The following is a 26,204-nucleotide window of genomic DNA, read 5'->3' as shown; positions in this document are numbered from 1 at the left end:
CTATAGATTAACTACATTATGAACTGAATCCAGCAGTCTTGGATGAAAAAATGCAATAATTTTAACCAGTAAAAAGGAAGAAATGAAAGAAAATGCAAGATTAAGACCAAGTTTTTTTTTTTTTTTAATATGAAACCATCAACATAGGTGAAATTATTTCAGAGCAAAGATCAAAGACCTGACAGTTTTCAAGGAAGCTAAAGAATGTACCATATGTGTACTGTGGATCTACACATATGTAGACATGTGGGCTTACATCCTGGATTGGACAGGTGTTTTAAATGTCATTTGCTCAAGTTCTGGGTCAATATTAATTTCAAAGGACCAACGTTTGAGCATTGGCTATTATTCTTCAAAGCTATTTTACTATCTAATGAATTTACTGCCAAGATACCTCTGCAAGTAATTTTGCCTCCATTATTTTTTAAAATTAGCCTTTATTTGGTTTAAAAATTGCCTGAGGATCTTAGGATCAAAAGTCATATTACTCCTGCCTCGATTTTTACCATTAAAAATACACAAGCAGAACAGTTGAAACACTTGTACATAAAAAAATGGGCAGCTGTATTATGCAATCTCATTAAGACTTCGATTGTTGTATTTTTGAAATCATGTGTATGGTCAAATACCAAATGCTACAGAAGCCACAGAGTAAAAAGTAACTCTATATACCACCCTTGCCCACCTGTCACACAGTGCTTTTTCTAAGAGTCAATAATATGACTTGTTTCTTGTATCCTTTTAGAACTAATCAATGCACATCCAGCATTTAGGTAGGTGCTTCCTTTTTACTTCTTTCAGGTGATAATATGATATAAATACTATCCAGGACTCTGTTTTCTTTTCTACTATTTCCAACACATCTCGGCAATTATTCTATGTTTGAATGACCAGGGTTATGTCAGTGTTTTCAGTGTTGCATGGTATTCCATCGTATGATGTCCTATAATTTATTTTATAATTTTCCTATTGATGGAAATTTAAGTTGTTTTAATCTTTTGCTGCTATAGAAGTTGCCACAATTAAAAAGTCTAGTACACTATCTTTAAGCGTATGTGTAAGTGCATCTGTAAGATAAAAGCCCCGAAGTGGAATTGCTGAGGCAAGAGGTATACACATTTTAAACTTTAATAGCTATTGACAATGTTCATAAAGATAGTACAAAAATTACACCACCAATAACAATGTATGATGTTCCTATTTCTCCAAACCTTTGCCCACTCAGTGTGCCACATAATTTTGCCAAGATGACAGGTAAGAAATGCAGCCATATTGTATTTCATTTGCGATTCTCTTATTTTGAGGTAAATATATTTTCATAAGTATAAAAATATTTATATTTCCTTTTCTGTGAATTATCTATTCATGACATTTGCCTATGTCTATAAGATTATTGGTTTCTTTCTTATCAATACATTATAATAAATCAATAATATTTATAGTAAGCATTATATATATTTATGGGCATTAAAGACATTAACCTTTACATGAATATTGCTAAATGTTTTGCAGTTTGCTATTTGTCAGTTGACTTTGATCACGTTGTGGTGGAATTTTCTTATATGTTAACCTATTTTATAAGCAACATATTCTACCTTTGAAGGTTCCTGTTTGGAAGTCAAGACTATAAAGAATATACCATATTTGTTCTGTGACTTTAGATTTCATCTAAATTTTAAAGAAATGTTTGCCAGGGCCATGCAGATCATCATGCTTTCTAGGTGAAATCTGAGATGATTCTAAGAGTAACCAGGTGGATAGTGAGTCCCCTGAAGGAACTTATATTCCTCATAATAGTGGATCTTTGAAAGGATTCTGCACCTCAGATGACAGAGAACATAGCACTTAAGATACAGGAAGAGAGTCTACATTTAAAATTTTACTATGGAAAACAAAGGTTAGTTGGGGGAAACATTTGCTTTTATGCTCAATACAATTTAAGAGTAGATAAATTCTGGAAAGAAGAGATTGCTGAAGAGATGAAAATCCCAGTCTCACATGAATAAGAATACACCTGAGAGGCAGGTAGAAATAAGAAATAACTGATTGCAAAGGGGAAGACTGAAAACAATGCAAAGAAAAAATTACAGAAGTCAAGTTGTCATTTGAAGACCCATTGATACTGCAGAAAAACAAATCATTAGGTGAAACACACACCCACATATCTTAGAATACACAGGAAAGGACAAAAATACAAAAAGGTGAGGCAAAAGAAGCAAGAAAAAAGAAATGAAAATGGAAGATGAAGAGCAGAGATGGAGAGCTGCCGATCTTGATGAAGACGCTAGAAGGAATGGAGTAAAGTGGTAATGAGGACACTTGAGCACTCAGCTTTCTTCACTGCAAGCTAAAGAAAACCATTCTGGTTAATTTAACAAAAAAGGAATTTACTTAAAAATATTGGTTAATTCACAATATCTCCCAGAGGGTCCCAGAATCAGGCATGGAGTCCAGGTAACCAGGATGTAGGCAGATAATCAGGCAAAGATATTACAGCTTGGACTGCAGAGGTATTGAATGCTGGATCCGAAATGCTTCCACCTTGATGCTGTGCCTGGCACTTGGATACCACTGCCCTGCTGCCGCCACCCTGTTTCTTCCCATAAGATGCTTTTATTTCAATGTCTGCAGTGGCACACCTCAGTGAATAAGCATAGATCATATATCTGTATGCCAGCCACCAGGAAGGTAGTGAATATGCGGCGTCTGACATTTTCATTTTCTGTAGAGGTTTATAGGCTTTTCCAAGTACAACGGGGGATTCTTCAAACATAGAAAAAGCCTAGATTAAGAGGCGCAAACTTCTATGTATAAAATAAATAAGCTACAGCTCAGGGAATATAGCCAATATTTTGTAACAACTTTAAATGGACTATAATCTATAAAAGTATCAAATCACTATGTTGTACACCTGAAACTAATATAATAATGTAAATCAACCATACTTCAATAAAAAAGAAAGGAAGAAAGAAAAAGCCTAGAGGGTGGGCTGGACCTAGGGACTTGCTTCTAACGAATAGAATACAATAAAAGTGATGGGATATTACTTCCAAGAGTAGGTTACAGAAGACTGACTTCCCTCTTGCTGAATTCCCTCTCTCTGGCTCTTCTCACTTGCTCAGTTGATGAAGCCAGCTGCCCTGTTGAACTGCCCACCTGGCAAGGAACTGAAGACCCCACAGGGCAGCGGCCAGGGCGGAACTGAGGCCCTCACTTCAGTATCCTTTGGAAAAATGGAATTGAGCCAACAAACCCATGAGTGAGCTTGGAGGCAGGTCCTTTCCCAGTGGAACCTTAAGGTGGTTCAGTCCTGGCTGGCACCTTGCTTGCAGCCTGGGACAGGTGCTAAGCCAGGGGCACTCAGCTGAGCCCTGCCCAGGTTCTTGACCCATAGAAATGGTGAGATAATTTATGCTGTAGTTTTAACCTACCAAGTTTTAGAGCAACAGCAATAGAAAACTAATTGACAAAAGCAAAACCCAATATACTTCTTAATGATTCTTCGGCCAAGAGTTAATCAAAACTAAAACTCTTAATTATTTAGGGAAAAATAGAAATGAAAAAAATCACAAATCAAAACATACAGGTGAACTTTCACTTCTGACCTCAATGATACGGTTTGTAGTAGACCAATGCTTCTAGGAGAACTACCAGGAAAGCTGGATATATTGAAAAAGGGATTCTGTTTGAAAGCTTAGAGACAGCTGAAGCAGCTTGGACTTGAGGGGCCAAGTTCCTGGAGAGAAAGGAGCTTATTGGGTTGGATTTCTGCCAAGGCTGGGCATTGAGGAGCTAATATCCCAGAGAGAAAGAAGGGGATGGAAACTGGTAAAGTATTTCCCCTTCCTTGACAAAGAATGTGCCATTCTTCCCCATCGCCTTCACATCCCCCGACACCCACACCGCCAAGACCGGAAGTGCAGTTCACAGAGCTCCTCAGGGGTGGGTCCTGGGCTCGGGGCGAGCACACCTACAGGCAGCCATCTCCGTAGCGCATGCTCACGTGGAATCGCCCATCTCCCCCCCTTCACTCCCCTTGTGCCTCTTTCCGGCTTCCGGGACTGGTAATTCCTAATAACTAATAGCTCATAAGCCCTCTGCCTGAGGCTTTGTTCAGCATTAAACTAGATTCAAAATAAATGAACAGAAACTAAAACATTTTTAAGACACCAGTGATGGGTAATTAGGAAACATAATGGAAAACACACCCCATAATTTTTATTAGGTTGTGTTTTCATTATCAGTTCAAAATATTTTCTAATTTCCATTGTAATTTCTCTTTCTGAACCATAGATTAATATATGTGAAGTGCTTAAAAGGTACATGGTAAGTACTATATAAGTGCTAGCCTTTATTATTGAAAAGCATAAAGGTATGTACACACACTCCTATACATATACACACATAAACATACAGAATTACAAGTAGAAGACAACTTTTACAATATACATGACAGAGAAAATAATAACAACAGCTAGATTTTATGGAGCGTCCTGAACAGGGTCTCTCTATGGCAACACTATGTCCTATTATTCACATTTTGCAAATAAGGAAACTGAGGCACAGTAATTTGTCCAAGTCAAACAGCTGGTAAATGATGGAGCCTAATTTTGAACATAGGCAATCTTATTACATAAAGAACATTTGAATTCTGGTCCAGTTTACATAATGAGAGGCATAGTGAAAACCTTCCCTTCTCAAACCCTATTAAAATTAGAATATCTAAATAAATCCACAAGATATTGAAAAGCCAGTGGGGGGTGCCAGTGGCTTAATAAAATCGAAAATTCTGTGACATACAAAGCAGTTGGTAATTGATTAATAGTAAATGCTAATGGAGCTGAGAAACTACAACCTTACCACTCTGTAACTTGAGCTCCAAAAAATTCGCAGGACCGGGAGAAAGCACGAGTACTGGTGGTCTGCCAGATTCTGAAAAGGCAACAGCTGAGAAAGAATTAGTTTTTTCCCCAACCCCACCCCTAGAGAGAGGCTGCCTTTGGAACTGATTCCCACCTCACTCCCTCTGGAATTGTGAAGGAGGAATTCTGATGTGGGAGGCCTTGGGAATGGGCCCCGAGCTGGAGCTCATCCCAAGATGCAAGGTTCCTTAGGATCCCAGGTCCCCTAGGACATGACGAGGGATGTGGGATTTCACATCCACAAACATGGAATATAGCCAATATTTTATAATAACTATAAGCAAAGTATAATCTGTAAAAATATCGAATCACTATGTTGTACACCTGAAACTAATATTGTAAATCAACTCTACTTCAATAAAAAGAAAGAAAGAAAAAGCCTAGAGGTTGGGCTGGACCCACACTTGCTTCTAACAAACAGAATACAATAAAAGTGACGGGATATGGCTTCCAAGAGTAGGTTACAAAAGACTGACTTCCCTCTTGCTGAATTCCCTCTCTCTGGCTCTTCTAATTTGCACAGTTGATGAAGCAAGCTGCCATACTGAGCAGTTCCACATGGATCCAGCTTTAGATACCTACATAGTTTTGCAGGAAGCAAAGGTCAAGGACCTATCTCAACAAGCACAGCCAGCAACTGTTGAGATTCTCAAAGTTCAAGGCAGGGCCATCTGGAACCTAGAGAGTAACTGCAGCTTGGTTTTACATCTGTACTGTGTCCATCCCATTATGGCTTCAATTTTATACTGTTTGGCCCATGGGTTCTACTTTAGTGATTTTCCTTTAGGAAATAATCAGAAAAATGAAAAGAAAAATGTCTGTATTGATGCATATACAAACATTATTGCTAATAGCCCTGGCCTGCCCTTCTCCCATAAAAAACACAAAACCAAACAAAACCCAAAAATAGAAAAAAGAGAAAAGAATAGGCAATAACCAAAATATCCTAGGAGGAAATAAATAAATGAGACATCCATGTAATATATGGTGCCATCTCTCCAATAAAAAGTATATTTTAGAAAGATATTAAAAAAATGATCAAAATATACTCTCTGCAGAGTAGATTTCCCTTAGCTGAGCCATAATGCTTGGGAGGGCTAGAGGGTTTAGTTAATTAACTAAAGGAAATCTTTCTGATAAGTATGCATCCTAAAGACTAGCTTGTAGAGAAGATTTCTTATGCTGATAAGGGTGTTCTTGGTCCTTATGTCCCCTCCTAAAGTAATTGGTCCGTCTCTCCTCTGGCTCTTACTCTAGCATTAAAACCCATCTTAAAGTTTCCTTGTCTTTGTCTTCCCTGGAGGCTATTGGTACCTAGTCAGTTGGTACCTTCCTGTTTACCCCCACCCCCAGGTGGAATGGAGGGGCTTGTGGAAGGTATCTCTGGGTGCTTCAGAGAAAAGTATGAAACAAAAAGAAAGCATTTGCACAACATAACTTTTCCCTCCTAGCAGACACTCTTTGACTCTACCTCTGCTGCATCATTATTCCAGTGGAGACTGTGGCTCTTTTCCTCCTCTTACCAAAGATCCTCCTCCTTGGAAGGGGTTTCTAGAGTGGAGAGAAAAGTTCCTTCCCTACAAATGCACATGTTTGTTATTCCCGGATGATAGAATTAGGAGTCACTGTTTTCTTTTTCTATTTGGTTTTCCGTGTTTTTCAAAATTTCAACAAACAACATATAGGTAGGGGAGAAAAAAATAATTTTCTCTCTACCTTTCTAGGTTCGTGGCTGAGAAGCCCCTGTTAGTAAAATGGATTAACAGGAGAAAAACAAACAGAAGTTTAATGACATGTATACCTCCTGTATACATTTAAGATATGCAGGAAAACTGAGTAACTCCTTGAAATGGCCCAAGCCACCACCTTAAATACCATCTTCAATTAAAGACAAAAGATAGATATGTGTGTGTTGGGACGGTGGGTACAGTTATGGGGAAAGCACAGTAAACAAGGATAAGGTTGTTTTGCAGATTTAGGTCATTGCCTTCTCCATTGACAAGAGTTTCTAGAGATTTAGAGTCATTCTTCTCTTTCTAATACAGGGAAGGATACAACCTTACAAATGGAGATTTTCCTTATAAATATGAATGTCCCTTACAAAGAGCAACTTCTTAGTTTTCAGAGCTTTTCCTGAGTCTGCTGTTTCTTAAAAATAATCAGCTCTAAATAATCCTTATGCCAAAGAGGCATATTTTGGGATGGCATATTCTGCTCCTCTTCATATATAAGTGATAAAATTTGAAAAATAAGCAACTAATATCATATTAAATATTTTCTTTTTGTCTGTTTAAGAGTTACTAACATGATCTTTTTAATGATTGAGGATTTCTTCTGTGTGTTTTTGGTTTCAAACTCACTTTATTAGGATAACATTTTCTTATACTAGTCAGATTTTTTTTCATATCATCACTAACACCTCTTCTAGAAATACAGATATCATTCTCATTACCATCATCAAAATATTTATCATTGTTTAGTACACGTTGTTTAGTAGCATGTCCTTTTACTTTAGGAGTTTCAAAATCTAAATGACCAGGAGTCTATAATTTTTAATGTCTAATTTTTAGCTTCTATAAAGCTAATCTCAGAGCCAAAATATACTTTGAAATAAGTGGGAAGGCTGTCCACTGAGCATTGGAAAAGACGAAAAATAAGCTGAAAGAAAGTGACTCTCACCAGTCTGAGTTACGTCATGCACATGCATTACTTTAATCTATTTTAAATTAGCGTTTTATTTTAAGCATATGCTCTTGTATTATGCACAGCCTGTTCAATTAGTCTTTGGACATTGTCCTTCTTTCCTAATTGTTTCTACTTCTTTCAAGATTTAAAAAACTCTAATTTTAACCTTTCTTTTTTTTAATTCTAAGAAAAAATTAGAATATCCTCCTTTGTATAATTTGTCATTTCCTTTTTAGTGTTGCTTTAAAATTTTTAGCTCTTTCTCCTTTACTCAGATCTTTGGGGAAATTCTGCTGTTATCTAGGGTGAGGGTTCTCTACCTCGGCACTATTAAAATTTGGGGCCAGATAATTCTTTGTTTTGGGAGCTGTTCTGTGTATTGTAGGATATTAGGCTGCACCTCCGGCCTCTACCCAACTCGGGGCCAGAAGCAGTAGCCCACTAGTTGTGACAATCAAAAATGCCTCCAACCACAGACAAGTGTCACCTGGAGATAGGAGCGAGAGGGGGCAAAGTTGCTTCCTGTTGAGAAACAAAGAGTTAGGGTAAGTTTTAGGCTTGTGTTTCTGTTTTCAATCATGATTTATGAATGAATTATTCTCTGAAGCATTAAAGTAAATAGTTCTTCTATGGCAGGATTTTTTTTTTTCAGTCAGTACACAGAGAAGGGTGTGCAAATTAATAAAGGGAAGCCTCAGTAAAACTGAGTGAGGAGATTAGAAGGGAGAGCTGTCATGCACATACCACTGGACATCAACATAAATCCCAATAGGAAGAGACATACCTGTGTCTCTGGAGGGAAGTGACACTACCTTACTACTGCCGGCAGGAGGAAGAAAGATTTTCTCCTAGCCTGACAACAGCTCAGCCAATCAGAGACTGTCACAACTCAACCAATGAAAAGCCACTATATTTCAAATTCCCAGTTTCCTCCAATGGATTTTTTGTTTATAACAGTCGTTCCCAGTTTGCCTCTCTCCTCTATAAAAGAGCTTCCTCTCCTTTGCTTTAGTTGCACATCCTGAATTGCAATTCTTTGCTGCCCCCAAATAAATGCTGGTAAAATAACTGTCTGTTTTATTGTTTTAAGTTAACATTACACCAGGAAATGTATGTCCTACTTACTCAACTCAGTGCCCCTCCACTCCTGTTATTTTGTTTCTGCCAGCAGCATCAAAAAACAATTAAAAGAGTATTGTTTTGACACATCATGCTATCAATCTCAAAAGGTCAGGCATGTAACACTCCCACCCCCTAACTTACCCTGCTACTCAGGAGCAAAAATCTGAAAATGTAGATGAAAGTTCAGTTTACCTCTGTTAAAAACAAAACAACAGGCCCAAGATGGATTTACTTATGCTAAGCCCAATGTCACCAAATTGAGACATAATTATAGTTTCAGCTCTTCCAGAAATGAAATTTTAAACCAGTCAATCAGGAATCACCTGATCAGTACTAGTTAGGTAATCTGCATGATAGCTTGCTGCCACCCCTAAAGAAAAGTAATCTTCCAATAACTAACCAACTTTTTTTTACCTCATATAACTTCCTTGTTCCTGCTTCCTTCTGCTTATAAAAGTCTTTCATTTTGCACAGACCTCTGAAGTTCCTTTCTATCTGCCACATTTGATGCTGTCCCATATGAATCAATTTTTACTCAAACTCTTAAAAATTTTAATATGCCTCAGTTGATCTTTTAAGACTGCACTCTCATGTCCATTGTGGCATTAGTCACAATAGCCAAAATATGGAAACCATCTAAGTGCCCATCAGTGGATGAATGGGTAAAGAAAATGTGATCTATATATACAGTGGAATATTATCTGGCCTTAAAAAAGAAAGAAATCCTGAACTGCTGAACAATCATCGACAGGAAGACACTGGAACTCACCAAAAAAGATACCCCACAACCAAAGACAAAGGAGAAGCTGCAATGAGGCGGTTGGAGGGGCGCAATCACAATAAAATCAAATCCCATAACTGCTGGGTGGGTGACTCACAAACTGGAGAACAATTATACCACAGATGTCCACTCACTGGACTGAAGGTTCTGAGCCCCACGTCAGGCTTCCCAACCTGGGGGTCTGGCAATGGGAGGAGGAATTTCCAGAGAATTAGACTTTGAAGACTAGCAGGATTTGATTGCAGGACTTCGACAGGACTGGGGAAAACAGAGACTCCGCTCCTGGAGGGCACACACAAAGTAGTGTGTGCATCAGGACCCAGGGAGAAGGAGAAGTGACCCCATAGGAGACTGAACCAGACCTACCTGCTAGTGTTGGAGGGTCTCCTGCAGAGGCGAGGGGTGGCTGTGGCTCACCGCAGGGACAAGGACACTGGCAGCAGAAATTCTAGGAAATACTCCTTGGCGTGAGCCCTCTCAGAGTCCAACTTAGCCCCACCAAAGAGCCTGTAGCCTCCAGTGCTGGGTCGCCTCAGGCCAAAAAACCAACAGGGAGGGAACTCAGCCCCACCCATCAACAGACAAGCAGATAAAAGTTTTACTGAGCCCTGTCCACCAGAGCAACACCCAGCTCTACCCACCACCAGTCCCTCCCATCAGGAAGCTTGCACAAGCCTCTTAGATAGACTCATCCATCAGAGGGCAGACAGCAGAAGAAAGAAGAACTACAATCCTGCAGCCTGTAGAACAAAAACCACATTCATAGAAAGATAGACAAAATGAAAAGGCAGAGGGCTATGTGCCAGATGCAGGAACAAGATAAAACCCCAGAAAAACAACTAAATGAAGTGGAGATAGGCAACCTTCCAGAAAAAGAATTCAGAAAAATGATAGTGAAGATGATCCAGGACCTCGGAAAAAGAATGGAGGCAAAGATTGAGACGATGCAAGAAAAGTTTAACAAAGACCTAGAAGAATTAAAGAACAAACAGAAATGAACAATACAATAACTGAAATGAAAACTACACTAGAAGGAATCAATAGCAGAACAACAATAAATGAGGCAGAAGAACAGATAAGTGACCTGGAAGACAGAATGGTGGAATTCACTGCTGTTGAACAGAATAAAGAAAAAAGAATGAAAAGAAATGAAGACAGACTAAGAGACCTCTGGGACAAAATTAAAGGCACCACATTCGTATATAGGGGTCCCAGAAGGAGAAGAGAGAGAGAAAGGACCTGAGAAAATATTTGAAGAGATTATAGTTGAAAACTACCCTAACAGGGGAAAGGAAATAGCCACCCAAGTCCAGGAAGTGCAGAGAGTCCCAGGCAGGATAAGCCCAAGGAGAAACACACCGAGACACATAGCAATCAAAGTGGCAAAAATTAAAGATAAAGAAAAATTATTAAAAGCAACAAGGGACAAACGACAAATAACATACAAGGGAACTCCCATAAGATTAACAGCTGATTTCTCAGCAGAAACTCTACAGGCCAGAAGGGAGTGGCATGATATATTTAAAGTGATGAAAAGGAAGAACCTACAACCAAGATTACTCTACCCAGCAAGGATCTCATTCAGATTCGATGGAGAAATCAAAAGCTTTACAGACAAGCAAAAGCTAAGAGAATTCAGCACCACCAAACCAGCTCTACAACAAATGCTAAAGGAACTTTTCTAAGTGGGAAATGCAAGAGAGGAAAAGGACCTACAAAAACAAACCCAAAACAATTAAGAAAATGGTCATAGGCACATACATATTGATAATTACCTTAAATGTGAATGGATTAAATGCTCCAACCAAAAGACAAAGGCTAGCTGAATGTATACAAAAACAAGACCTATATATATGCTGTTCTACAAGAGACCCACTTCAGACCTAGGGACACATACAGACTGAAAGTGAAGGGATGGAAAAAGATATTCCATGCAAAAGGAAATCAAAAGAAAGTTGGAGTACCAATACTCATATCAAATATAATAGACTTTAAAATAAAGAATGTTATAAGAGACAAAGAAGGACACTACATAATGATCAAGGGATCAATCCAAGAAGAAGATATAACAATTATACATATATATGCACCCAACATAGGAGCACCTCAATACATAAGGCAACTGCTAACAGCTATAAAAGAGGAAATTGACAGTAATACAATAATAGTGGGGGACTTTAACACCTCACTTACACCAATGGACAGATCATCCAGAGAGAAAATTAATAAGGAAATACAAGCCTTAAATGACATAATAGACCAGATAGATTTAATTGATATTTACAGGACATTCCATCAGAAAACAGCAGATTCCACTTTCTTCTCAAGTGCACATGGAACATTCTCCAGGATAGATCACATCTTGGGTCACAAATCAAGCCTCAGTAAATTTAAGAAAACTGAAATCATATCAAGCATCTTTTCCGACCACAACGTTATGAGATTAGAAATCAATTACAGGGGGAAAAAAAGGTAAAAAAACACAAACACGTGGAGGCTAAACAATATATTACTAAATAACCAAGAGATCACTGAAGAAATCAAAGAGGAAATCAAAAAATACCTAGTGAAAAATGACAATGAAAAGACGACGATCCAAAACCTATGGGATGGGGCTTCCCTGGTGGTGCAGTGGTTGAGAATCTGCCTGCTAATGCAGGGGACACGGGTTCGGGCCCTGGTCTGGGAAGATCCCACATGCTGCGGAGCAACTAGGCCCGTGAGCCACAACTACTGAGCCTGCGTGTCTGGAGCCTGTGCTCCACAACGAGAGGCCGCAATAGTGAGAGGCCCGCGCACCGCGATGAAGAGTGGCCCCCACTTGCCGCAACTAGAGGAAGCCCTTACACAGAAACGAAGACCCAACACAGCCAAAAAAAAAAAAAAAAAACCTATGGGATGCAGCAAAAGCAGTTCTAAGAGGGAAGTTGACAGCAAAACAGTCTTACCTCAAGAAACAGGAAAAATCTCAAATAAACAATCTAACCTTACACCTAAAGGAACTAGAGAAAGAAGAACAAACAAAACCCAAAGTTAGTAGAAGGAAAGAATTCATAAAGATCAGAGCAGAAATAAATGAAATAGAAACAAAGAAAACAATAGCAAAGATCAATAAAACTAAAAGCTGGTTCTTTGAGAAGATAAACAAAATTGATAAACCATTAGCCAGACTCATCAAGAAAAAGAGGAAGAGGACTAGAATCAATAAAATTAGAAATGAAAAAGGAGAAGTTACAATGGACACTCAGAAATACAAAGCATCCTAAGAGACTACTACAAACAATTCTATGCCAATAAAATGGACAACCTGGAAGAAATGGACAAATTCTTAGAAAGGTATAACCTTCCAAGAGTGAACCAGGAAGAAATAGAAAATATGAAGAAACCAATCACAAGTAATGAAATTGAAACTGTGATTAAAAATCTTCCAACAAACAAAAGTCCAGGACCAGATGGGTTCACAGATGTACTCTATCAAACATTTAGAGAAGAGGTAACACCCATCCTTCTCAAACTCTTCCAAAAATTGCAGAGGAAGGAACACTCCCAAACTCATTCTACGAGACCACCAACATCCTGATAACAAAACCAGACAAAGATACTACAAAAAAAAGAAACTTACAGATCAATATCACTGGTGAATATAGATGTAAAAATCCTCAACAAAATACTAGCCAACAGAATCCAACAACACATTAAAAGTATCATACACCGTAATCAAGTGGGATTTATCCCAGGGATGCAAGGATTCTTGAATATATGCAAATCAATCTATGTGAAACACCACATTAACAAATTGAAGAATAGAAACCATATGATCATCTAAATAGATGCAGAAAAAGCTTTTGACAAAATTCAACACCCATTCAGGATAAAAACTCTCCAGAAAGTGGGCATAGAGGGAACCTACTTCAACCTAATAGAGGCCATATACGACAAACCCACAGCAAACATCATTCTCAATGGTGAAAAACTGAAAGCATTTCCTCTAAGATCAGGAACAAGATAAGGATGTCCACTCTCACCACTATTATTCAACATAGTTTCGGACGTCCTAGCCACGGCAATCAGAGAAGAAAAAGAAAAAAAATGAATCCAAATTCGAAAAGAAGAAGTAAAACTGTCACTGTTTGCAGATGACATGATACTACACATAGATAATCCTAAAGATGTCACCACAAAACTACTAGAGCTAATCAATGAATTTGGTAAAGTTGCAGGATACAAAATTAATACACAGAAATCTCTTGCATTCCCATACACTAACAACAAAAGACCTGAAAGAAAATTAAGGAAAGAATGCCCTTCACCATTGCAACAAAAAGAATAAAATACCTAGGAATAAACCTACCTAAGGAGGTAAAAAACCTGTACTCAGAAAACTGTAAGACACTGATGAAAGAAATCAAAGATGACAAAAACAGATGGAGTATACCATGTTCTTGGATTGCAAGAGTCAATATTGTGAAAATGACTTTATTCCCCAAAGCAATCTACACATTCAATGCAATCCCTATCAAGTTACCAATGGCATTTTTTACAGAACTAGAACAAAAAATCTTAAAATTTATATGGAAACACAAAAGACCCCAAATAGCCAAAGCAATCTTGAGGGGAAAAAAACGGAGCTGGAGGAATTAGACTCCCTGACTTCAGACTATACTGCAAAGCTACAGTAATCAAGACAAGATGGTATTGGCACAAAAACAGAAATATAGATCAATGGAACAGGATAGAAAGCCCAGAGATAGACCCACACACCTATGGTCAGCTAATCTATGACAAGGGAGGCAAGGATATACAATGGAGAAAAGACAGCCTCTTCAATAAGTGGTGCTGGGAAAACTGGACAGTTACATGTAAAAGAATGAAATTAGAATACTCCCTAACACCATACACAAAAATAAACTCAAAATGGATTAGCAACCTAAATATAAGACCGGATACTATAAAACTCTTAGAGGAAAACACAGGAAGCACACCTTTTGACATAAATCATAGCAAGATCTTTTTTGGCCCACCTCCTAGAGTAATGGAAATAAAACCAAAAATAAACAAATGGGACCTAATGAAACTTCAAAGCTTTTGCACAGCAAAGGAAACCATAAACAAGACGAAAAGACAACTCTCAGAATGGGAGAAAATATTTGCAAATGAAGCAACTGACAAAGGATTAATCTCCAAAATATATAAACAGCTCATGCAGCTCAATATTAAAAAACAAACAACCCAATCCAAAAATGGACAGAAGACCTAAATAGACATTTCTCCATAGAAGACATACAGATGGCCAAGAAGCACATGAAAAGCTGCTCAGCATCACTTATTATTAGAGAAATGCAAATCAAAACTACAATGAGGTATCACCTCATACCAGTGAGAATGGGCATCATCAGAAAATCTACAAACAACAAATGCTGGAGAGGGTGTGGAGTAGAGGGAACCCTCTTGCACTGCTGGTGGGAATGTAAATTGATACAGCCACTATGGAGAGCAGTATGGAGGTTCCTTAAAAAACTAGAAATAGAATTACCATATGATCCAGCAATCCCACTACTGGGCATATACCCAGAGAAAACCATAATTCAAAAAGACACATGCACCCCAATGTTCATTGAAGCACTATTTACAATAGCCAGGTCATGGAAGCAACCTAAGTGTCCATTGTCAGGTGAATGGATAAAGAAGATGTGGCACATATATACAATGGAATATTACTCAGCCATAAAAAGGAACGAAATTGAGTCATTTGAAGAGACATGGATGGATCTAGAGACTGTCATACAGAGTGAAGTAAATCAGAAAGATAAAAATAAATATCGTATATTATCTCATATATGTGGAATCTAGAAAAACGGTACAGGTGAACCTGTTTGCAAGGCAGAAATAGAGACACAGATGTAGAGAACAAACGTATGGACACCAAGGAGGGAAAGTGGGGGTGGTGGTGGTGTGATGAACTGGGAGATTGGGATTAACATATATACACTAATACGTTTAAAATAGATAACTAATAAGAACCTGCTGTATAAAAAAAATTAAATTAAATTAAAAAAGAAAAAAATCCTGCCGTTTGCAACAACATGGATGAAACTTGCGAGCATTTGTTAAATGAGAAAAAAAAAGAATAATGTATGATCTTACTTATATACAGAATGTAAAACAGTTGAACTTACAAAAACAGAGGGTAGAGGAATGATTTAAAAACTGAGTTTTTTTTCAAACTGGTGAAGCTATGTTGATGATCTTAGCCACCTCTTGTAGCACAAGTTTCTTTTCGGGTCTGTAATAAATTCAATGACACAGAAGGCAAATAACTGTGTGGTAAAGGGTGCAGGCATGGGAGCCAGAGTGCCCAGTTGTGAAGGCAGCCCCTTGTCTCTCACAATTCAGCTGCCTGAATCGTCACAACTCATTTTCCTTGGCCTCACTTTCCTCATCAGTGTAACGCGGGTAATAGTACCTGCTTCACAGACTGTGGCTGAGGATTGAACAAATTAACACATGTGAAGTGCTTGGACCAGTGTCTGACCCAGTAAATGATCAACCAATTTTAGTTATCATTGGTAAGTGCAAAAGAATTGTTCACGTAATTGGAGGCTCATTCATTTTTAACATAAATCTTCTTTAAAAGTGTTACAAAAACTTCATTTTTCTCTTGTTCATCATATTAAACTTTTTTGAATACCCATTACATACCAATGCATTTGTACTAAGCGCTGGGGACAAACTATAAATTTTATATGTATATAAATGATCTGGCCTCAAATAACTTGCCATCTGCTGGTGGAGTAAGGGGAGGGCGCTGGTAGCGCATGCTCACAAGGGCGCAGCGCGATTGAATACGGGCACAGCCCAGGGTTGGGGGTGGAGGGAGACCCAGAGGGTTGCCCAGAGAAGGATAAGGGAACTTTCTAATCTGGATATTTTAAGTGGTAAAAATTTGTAATTAACCATGTTGAAAGGGGGTCTTATGAACACGTGTCTCATCATGCTTACAGATTAATCAACATACATGCCCAGGTGTAAATGTTTCTTGGATATTTGCACCCTTCATTAAAATTACCAGTGATTGTGCAAGTCTAAAAGGCAGACAGACCTCCAGTGGCTTACTACACTGCCTATAGAGCTGTTTGCTTTTAAATAAACACTTAAACTGCGGAGGTTTAAAAATCACTGGATCTGCTTCTTCAAGAGGGCTGGATTATTAGCTGTTGTTTCCTGAAGCAGCTATTCTGCTTACATTTCTAAGTTTGTTATTTGTAATTTGCTGTGGACAGAGAAATTAGGTAAGCATGTTTATTAGGATTATATTTAAAATCAAATATAACAGATTTAGTAGTCTCACCTGACAGGAAAGTGGAAGCATTTGTAAATGGATTTTTATGCGGTAGTGTGTGGGGTGGACTGTAGTGGTTTTTGGAGGCTGATTTGCTTATTTCCTGGTCCTTAGGTGGCTCTGGTTGCATTTGATGGGATAGTGACTTCTTGGTAATTAAATGATCTAAATTCTACTTATAGTGACATTTTTCTAACAGAAGGTGTGCCTCTCTTCTAGTATTTCAGTATGTATTAGGTTCACTTTTATCCTACTTGTCACCATCTTCATTTTTTATGAGCTCGAATCATATCCTCTCTCATCCTTCCTTGTCTCTATAGTCTTCACACTTAAATCTAAGGTCCACAGCAGTTTCTCTAACCTATTGAGTTTGTTGCTGAGATGGATCGTACCTGGCACACTCCTATCTAGCCTTCAGAGCCCAGCTCAAATACCCACTCTGAGAAATGTTTTCTTAGGATGAATCATCTTTCTCATGCAGAATTGTTTATATCTGTACTTCCATAACACTTTTAATCCTTCTACTGTAACTTTTAATGTATGTAACATGTTTATATCTATGTGCCTATCTTCTTAGTTGGATTAGGGCTTTTTTGAGGTCAGGTCCATCCATCTCTCAAAGTGCATTACCAAAAATTGTCACTTGCTGATTATTGATTGCACAAAAAGATGGTGTTTTATGGCTTGCACTCATTTTCTTTTCAATGATACCCATCATTTGTGAGATACCCTACCCAGTCATCCACTCATCCTCCCACCACACAGACATGTGGTCACGTGCACGTGCACATGCACACACATACACACACACACACACATATGTTGAACTCATGCTTATAATATCAAAGGTTATTTTTCTTTAATTGTACTGTTAGGTCCACTTATTTAAAACTTCCTGCATTTAAGAAGCCTTGCTATAGCTGCAGTTTATAACTCTCGATTTTGCATTTCTGTAGCTTTTGGAGTGCAGTTTGATGTTGTTGGCTTAGCTGGGAGGGGCTAAGTTCAGGAGTTCAGCTGGGCAGGAGGAAGGAGCTGACAAGTACTGTAAATTGTATGCGCTAGATGTCAAATTCCACAATGTGGGGAGAGTTGGCATCTAGTTGTATCTGTCAAGCAGTCATTCCCCTGAAAGCAACATTTCTCTTCGAGAAGTTGCTGTTTACCCATAACGATGTAATTCTGTTGAAGATGACTTCAGCGACTGGTCAGCCGCTCATCTTCCAGACTGAGGCACTCATGGTCCTTTCCCGAAAACTTTAAAGTCTGGAAAAGGGGTGGATTGAGGTAGAATTGGGGATGGGGTATGAAATTTGTGACCTGGTGTAGGTGTGGAGTTGCCTCCTCTTCTTGTCTGAACAAGGACTTTTCTAAGACAGAGGGAAACAGACCAGTGATCCTAATCTAGGCAGAGGCCCTGTGGAAAAAGTAGAGACCCCAGGATTCTACGGGTAGAGAAACCAGGGTTGAGACCAGGACCCCACTGGAGCCAAGCTCTGGCATAGCATCCTTGCATGTTTCCTGCTTCATTTCCACTCTTCTCAGATTGGTGGTGAAACTGATCACATCCTAGGTGAGTGAGATAAGTATCCTAAGGAAGAGTGGGCAGGGGAAGGGAGAAGAGAAAGGACACCCGGGTGTTTCACTGTACTTATTAACCTCAGATTGATCCTGAGGGACTCTGAATCCTTTACCCATACAAGGGTTTGCCTTTGTCTAGCATGTTCTCTGTCTAGTATATAAACTAATTTACTGCACTTCATCCAAACATCATGGAAGCATAGCTATCTTTGAGTTGTTATTTGTGCAGAACTCTATCAGTAACTTTTAACAAGTAAATAGTAGTTCTTTTGAATTAAGATTTCTGTTAATATTTACTTAGTGCACATTTATTGAGCTGCCACTAATGTCAGCCATCAGAGTATATGAAGATAAAAGGTTCATTTAAACAGTTAGGCTCAAACTCCAAGTAGCTTACAATCTAGCACAAGAGGAAAAAACACACACACACACACAAAACACAGATAAGTGCATAACAAACCACAAGGCAAGGTATAATATAATAGAGGTCATAAAAATCATATTTAATAGGTGAGTTTGGTAGAAAAATAGATGGTTTTCAGCTGAGGGGAATCAGGGCTAGCTTTATTCAAGATCCTTGTAAAGCTTGGGTGGCCCTGTCAGGTCCTGCTGATTCAACTGCATTCCAGATGTCAGTCAGGTCTAGGATTTCCAGTGTACATAGTGATTCAACATATTTCCATGTTTTCAATCTGTCAGGTAAAAAGCCCTTCTACATTTCCAGGTTTCAAGGTAGGGAGACCAAGGGAGAAAGGGAGACCAAGGGAGACCAAGGGAGACCAAGGTAGGGACAAGGAACAGTGGAGAGATACAAGAGGCAAAGATAGAAAAATGGAAGGAGAGTTTGGTATCAAATTCTACAGGTAGAATTGACAAATGTTAGAACGCAGTGTAGTATAAAATCAAAAGAGGAGCATGATTCATGATCAATGAAATTGGTCAGAGATGAAGACCATCCATCCACACTCCTTCACTTTCCCTTAAGACCAATGGTGTGCGTTTTCGAATTTTTGATATCTTCATTGAACGTGAGGATCAAGGTCAACCAAGACTTTGACTTCACATACATGGTAGCAAATGACAAATTAGGCAGCAAATATAAATTACTAAGGGAAAGAATATTTTTAGGTAATTTGGCTAAGCAATGAAAAAAAATGGCATCACTTGGAGTGCACCAAAATGCTGTGACTACATCCTTCCTTGTCCTACAGATTGCATTCCCACCTGGAAACTATGGTTTAACAAGCTGCACAGTGCCTTAAACACAGAAGCTGATTAATAATTACCTGCTTGATTGCTTGAATTCTTCATATAATTGTTCTCTAAGTATTGGCCCAGCACTACTCTGACCAGGCACAGTTCTAGGCACAGTAAGGACAGAGCAGTGAACAAAATAGTCTCCAGTCGAGCCAGTGTTCCAGTGGAAGATATTAGATGAGAAAGAAAAAAGCAAAAGAAATGCACACAATATGTAAATATCAATATATAATGTTGAATAGTAAATTGATACGAAAAAGAGTAAAACTGGGCAAAGGTTAGAGTTCAAAAAAATGGGAGTGGAGGATTCTATTTCAGTTAGGAAGGTTGAGGAAGGTCTTTTTGATGAAGTGTCTCTGAGCAAGATCTGAGGGGAGTGAGGGAGTGAGCCATGATAACTGGAGGAGTGAGGAGGGAATGTACTTGGGGAACAGCAAGGAAGTCAGTAGGGGTAGGAATGAATAATAGGGACCGGGAGAGGGCGGCGAAGAGGATATGGAGATTGATGTCTTCAGAGATGTAGCCAGGAGCTAGACTGAGCATTGGTAGGGCGTGCTAAGATTTTTGACATTGCACCAAGTGTGTTGGGGAGCCATTGTTGGGTACCAAGCAGTGGGATGACATGACTGGATTTACATTTGAATAGGATTATCCAGGCTGCTGTCGGGACAGATTCAAGAATAAGAAGCAGGGTGACAACAGGCTATTTTGATGATCCTGGTGCATCACGTTGGTTTGAACTGGGATGGCGGGGGTGGAGGTGAAATATAGTAGTGAAATTTGAAGTATATTTTGAAAGTACATGCAAAATAATTTTGTGATACACTGACTATATGATGGGAACAATTAAAGTCAAGGGATGACTCCAAGGCTGAAGTAACTGGATGAGTGAACAACTGGTTTACTGGCATGATGAAGACTGGGAAATGAGCAGGTTTGAGAGTGTTGTTTGCTTTTGGACTGGGTTAGTTTAGAATAGCTCTTAGGTATCTAAGCAGAGCAGTCATAGAGGCGACTTGACACAGAAGGCTGGAATTCAATCAAGAGGTTAGAATAGGAGATATAAATTGTGGACTTTTCTGTACATGGCATTGGGCTGACACTGCTTCGTTTCTGGTGTACGACAAAGCTATACTCTGCACCAAGTACTCGCAATCCACAGATCACACTTCACTGTCCTCTTTAAAAATTACCCTCCCACTCACACAACATAACCTTATTGCTCTATAACATACTTGGAGTTCTCAAGTTCTTTTCTCTCAGATATTTGAAGACAGTTGAGAATTCTCTGTTCTGTACTCAGTGACCACAGAGACAAATAAATGCACCTCAAAGGTTCCAAGTGCAAAATTTTGGAACATCTCTAAAAGCTAAACTTAAAAAGAATTGAAAGACCATTTTTTAATTTTAATTTTTTATTGAAACTATACTTGGTTTACAAAGTTTCAGGTGTACAGCAAAGTGATTCAGATATATATATGTATATATATGTATATATACATTCTTTTTCAGATTCTTTTCCATTATTACAAGATAATTGAATATAGTTCCCTGTGCTATACAGTAGGTCCTTGTTGTTTATCTATTTTATATATAGTACTTTGTATCTGTTAATCCTAAACTCCAAATGTATCCCTTCCTACTCCCCGCCCCCTTCCCTTTTGGTAACCATAAGTTTGTTTTCTATGTCTGTGAGTCTATTTCTGTTTTGGAAATAAACTCATTTGTATCTTTTTTTTTTTAAGATTCCACATGTAAGTGATGTCATATAATATTTGTCTCTGTCTGATCTACTTCACTTAGTATGATAATCTCTAGGTTCATCTGAAAGGCAATTTTAAAGAGCTCTTCAGGCTAACTCTCCTATTGGAGGACACATCAAGGTCATCACACCTAATATAGCTTCAAAGTCATTCTGAAACAACTCTGACCTAGTGTAGCCTGGATTGTTTTCTACCTAATATCCCTGAGGTGACTTCAGGGGACACCTTCAGGACATGGTCACTTGGGAAGTTCAAGGAGAATATCCTACAGATATCCATTAGTATCACCAAAGAAATTTTTGGGACATACTTGCCTGGGACCCTCCCACCTCCCCTCCATCCTTGGATTCAACTCAAGAGATTCCTTGTGTCTAAAGAGTTTGCATGTTCATAATGAAAGACCTCTTTTGGTAAAGGGTATATTTAACTCTCTGCATGTATGGGTGCGTGGGTAGGGAGAAACATGAGAATGGAGACTTTTCAAGCATTTGTTGTATTTATATCTTTCTCTTCATTTATATAGGTTGAAGCAGGTTGGATGTGCCTTTCACTATTTGCTCAAATTGATAGAATTGCCTCTCCCTTCATCCATTTTTTAATTGGTGGATCCATGTTGGCTATTGGATAACTGTCAGCGGCTGTGGGTGCCCTGTTTTTCTTTATGCGATGTCTGTGTCTCTCTAGCAGCTCTTCTACTTGGGTCCCAGCAGCTGAGAGTGGTTCATCCTTTTTGTGTTCCCCATTGTTCTATATTTTTATGGCAGAGGACGCAATCAAAGTTACAAAGGTATTTTTCCTTGATCCATTGAAGACTCACTGAGTTAACTGAAGATCATGAACAAGTTTCCCTTTTTCATGGAAAGGTCATCTTTGGAGGTCACAGATGCTAGGAAATAATGTTTTTATGTGGCTACTCACCATATCAAGGAAGGTTAATTTTCTCTTACCGGAGTTATTTTCCAACAATCAACTGAGAGGATACATCTAGCATTGTGGCCGTCTCTTCTTCCATCCATGTTACTTTGCTGCCTGAGTCACTGTGCATTGTTTATCCAGAACCCACAGCTTTTATGCTGTCCTTCAAATAATAATGTACTTTATCATACTTGGTAGAAATGTATTAGTCATAAATTGAATTTAGACACCGTTTAATTCAAGAATTTAGAATCAAGGCTTATGATTATCTTATGACTGTGGCAATACACAATCTTGTGCAATGTCATTTTGACAGGTGAAGACTGAAAATGAAAGCATTATCTACAACCACATTTCTTCAGTGTGATAAGTTCCTAGGGCATTCAGGGGTTATTATTTTTAACAAAACGTGCTTGCTGCTTGCCATTCTGCCACCAAAAATAAGCCGGTCCGAGGGGGCTAAGTGTTAGAGGACATTTCTGGGCACTATTTCATCTGGGACCATTTGTAACAAAGCATTCTTGACTTTTTTTACTACCTCTGTCTCTGCTTTCCAACCAGACCAATTTCTGTCAAAAGAGCTGGACCTTTTTTTTTTTTTTAAAGCAAATATACTTCTTACTGCCAAAATGTATACTGGAAAAATTAACTTAAGCTGGTAGTTTATCTTAACCATTTAAGAACATCTAACTATTAATGGGAGTCAGTGCCACGAAACACACCATGTATTGTTTTAGGAGGCAGGAGAGAGAATTGGGGGGAAAACAAAATCATTCAGTGTTTGGGCCGGAAAATCTGCCGTCAGGGAGCTCAGAAGTTCTGTGTTAATAGTTCTGTGACCTTGAACAAGTTACTTTGCCTATCTGATCCCGGCTCTTCAGCTATGAAATGCAGCCAAAAATGACTGCCGGAAGAGCAAGTCGGTTGCGTCAAAGACATCAAAGGGTTACACTAGTGAAAATCACCAAGGCTTTGACTAGACACATTGCACTATATATAAATCTATTGCTTTATGCGTTTACACGGTTCGAATTTAGAAACTACTGCCTGTGCACTGTTTTCCGTCTAGTTTCCTGCAGGTAAGGTAGTTTATTTTCAGAAAAGAATTGAGGGCACTGTTGCCCTGCCGGAAGATAAGCCCCAGTAGAGGTTTTGCGGAGTGGAGTTAACTATAGAGAAACCAGCTGGCTTCGGGGTGCACACAACCGAAATCCACGGTTGCAGCAACTTCTGCACGAGAGGTGTCCTTTGAGTCCTCTTCCCTACGGCAAGGGTGGAAGAGCCCGCCCGCCCGCCACAGAACGTGGCACCAGGGTTCACTAGGAGGAACCACTGCAGGTAACGACATTCACAAAGTCACCAGAACAGTTTCAAATAAACCCAGATCCTCCCTGCAGGAGGGAGAGGGCGAGGAGGGCAGAGGGAGGATGCAGGTTCCAGAGGCGTCGGTTCTGGGGGCTCTGGGGGGGCAGTGAGCGTGCCCTTGAGGGAAAGGGCGCACAGGGCTGGAAGCGGTCTCCTGGCAGCGTCCGTTCGTCCTCGGGGCCCACGCGCCCTTGCCCTCGCCCCCCGCTTAGCCGGCTCGGGCGCGCCCGCGGCGTCAGTCTCGCGAGCCCCTACGCCCTCGCGAGCCTCGCGTTCGGTCATCGCGGCCCCTTCCAGCCCGGCGCCGCGGCATCCCGCTCGCCCATCCAGTAACGGCTTCTGGACCCGTGGCCTCCGACCCTTCCCCCCCCACACCCGCCCCGCTCACGAGAGCTGCAGCGCCGCGCGGCTTGGGGAGGGTAATCCGCCCCGGAACACACGTGAGCGGCCCCGGGGCGGCGTCGGCCGAGGCGCCTGAGGGATTTCCCCCGCGCCCCCAATGCCGGCCCGCGGTCGCCGCACCTCCCCCGGGGTTCGCGCCCGCCCCTCCACATCCCCCTTCCCGGGAACGACCCTCCGCGCCTCCACACCCACCGCCCCGCTCCAGTTCCCTCCAAACACCTCCCGCCCCCCGGCGCATCCCCTCCGCTGCGCCGCTCCTCGCCCCTCCCCCGGTTTCCCTGGCCCCCGCCCTCGCCCCCCCGCCCCCCAGCGGCCCGGCTCTCACGCGCCGCGGAATTCGGCACCGCCTCCTTCAGAGCCAAGCCCGCGGCTCCGCGGAGCAGCCGCCGCCGCCGCCGCCGCCGCCGCCGCCGCCGCCGCCGCCGCCGCCGCCGCCGCCGCCGCCGCCGCCGCCGCCGCCGCCGCCGCCGCCGCCGCCGCCGCCGCCGCCGCCGCCGGGCCCTCCGCGTCCCCTCCCCGTCCCGCCCCTCGGCCCCTGGCGCCCCGGGCCCCCGTCCCCACCCTCCTCCCGCCCCGCTTCGCTCCCTCCTTCCTCCCTCCCCCTCCTTTCCCCCGTCGCCTGCAGCCCGAGCCGGGCGCGCTAGCCGGGCTGGCAGGAGGGCGGCGGCGGCGGCCCCACCACCATGAGCTTTGAGGGCGGCCCCAGCGGCAGTCGGCGCCGCGGGGAGGAGAGCGGGGACGCCGAGCCGCCCCCGTCGCCGCCGCCGCCGCCGCCAGGAGAACCAGCCTCGGCCCCCGCGCCCCCGCGCTACCTGCCACCGCTGCCCGCGCCGCCCGCGTCCCCCGAGCGCCCCGCGGCGCCCGACGAGCCGCCGGCGGAGGTGGCCCCGCGGCGCAGCGGCGCGGAGGAGCTGCCGCCGGCAGGGCAGGAGGTGGCCGCGGCTGGCGACTCCGGGGCAGGTCCGAGGCGCCTTCCGGACACGACGGTCCCGGAGGCGGCGGCGGGGAAGGGCGGCCCCGGGGAGCCGGAGGTCGGCGCGGGCGGGGAGGGCGAGCGGCGGGGCTCCGGCGAGCAGCCCGAGACGCGCTCGGTATGTAGCAGCCGCAGCAGCAGCAGCGGCGGCGGCGACCGGCGCTCCGGGCACCAACACCAGCACCACCAGCCCATCTGCAAGATCTGCTTCCAGGGCGCCGAGCAGGTAAGGCCCGCGGGACCTGGGGCAGCTGGCTGTGGGGTCCGGCAGGGCTGGGCTGGCTCCCGCTCCCGACGGCGCCCTTTCAGCACCACGGACAGCGCCCGCCTCTGGGTTCCTGGGCTGAGTGGTCGCCCGGCGGCTCCTGCGCGTTCCCTTTTCCTTTCTTGTGAAGGCGGATAAAATTGTCCCGGTGGCGAATAGTGTTTGCTTTGGGCTACACTTTATTTTTTCCAGCTGGTTTTGCAGTTACACATTCCTCAGGTGTTTTAGTGTTAATGCCGTAAGTATCTCTTGTGTGAATTCCTTGATGGATCTGGTTTATACATAGAGACAAACCTATATTCCTTTTCTACAGGTGTATCGTGAGGCAGATAGTCTTAGAGGACAAACAGGGGGTGAGTCATGTCAAAACCAAAAAGGGCAGGGTCTTTCCTTATTGCCCATTTTGGTGACTCAGTATCACTGAGGTGAAAAGCATGTTAGAGTTTTCATAAGAGAACTAAAGCTGTACTTTGACCTTGTGAAAGAAAGAAACACAATTCTAAAATTATAAACTCCATTAGAGGTGCATGCAAACTTACATGCGAGTAATGACAGAGACAACAGGAATAATACATCTCTCTTACAAAATGTGTGGTCTGAGAAAACATTAGGTTTAATATTTTTCAAAGTAAGGAAATTGCATAAGAATATGCAGGCTTTCAAGAATATAGTCCCCTAAGTCAATATTTATGATGCTACAGTTAGAAAAAATAAAAGCATAATGCTATTGCAAGCTACTTTCTGGGACGGCATGCATTTCTTCTTTAGCAATGATTAAGAATAACTGCAGAGGAATTGCATCTGACCGTCCACTTAAAAGTTATTAAAGAGATT

The 26,204-nt window shown here is 41.4% G+C and overlaps 1 protein-coding gene across 2 annotated transcripts in view; it reads left to right on the top strand.

Annotated features, from left to right (window-relative positions):
* MARCHF11 (membrane associated ring-CH-type finger 11) overlaps positions 1-26,204 on the top strand; it is a 167,591-nt gene that overhangs the window by 15,690 nt on the left and 125,697 nt on the right. Inside the window, exon 1 of one of the 2 annotated variants that reach the window (XM_082380360.1) lies at positions 24,765-25,331. The exons of the other annotated variant lie outside the window; for it this stretch is intronic. Coding sequence (XP_082236486.1) covers positions 24,816-25,331 — 516 coding nt within the window. The 5' untranslated portion in view covers positions 24,765-24,815. Of the gene's footprint in view, positions 1-24,764; positions 25,332-26,204 lie in introns of those variants that run through there. 2 annotated transcript variants of the gene reach the window in all.

The sequence above is a fragment of the Balaenoptera borealis genome (assembly GCF_965194805.1).
Source record: "Balaenoptera borealis genome assembly, chromosome: 2".
NCBI classification, from domain to species: domain Eukaryota; kingdom Metazoa; phylum Chordata; class Mammalia; order Artiodactyla; family Balaenopteridae; genus Balaenoptera; species Balaenoptera borealis.
This window is presented reverse-complemented; position numbering and strand designations above follow the sequence as displayed.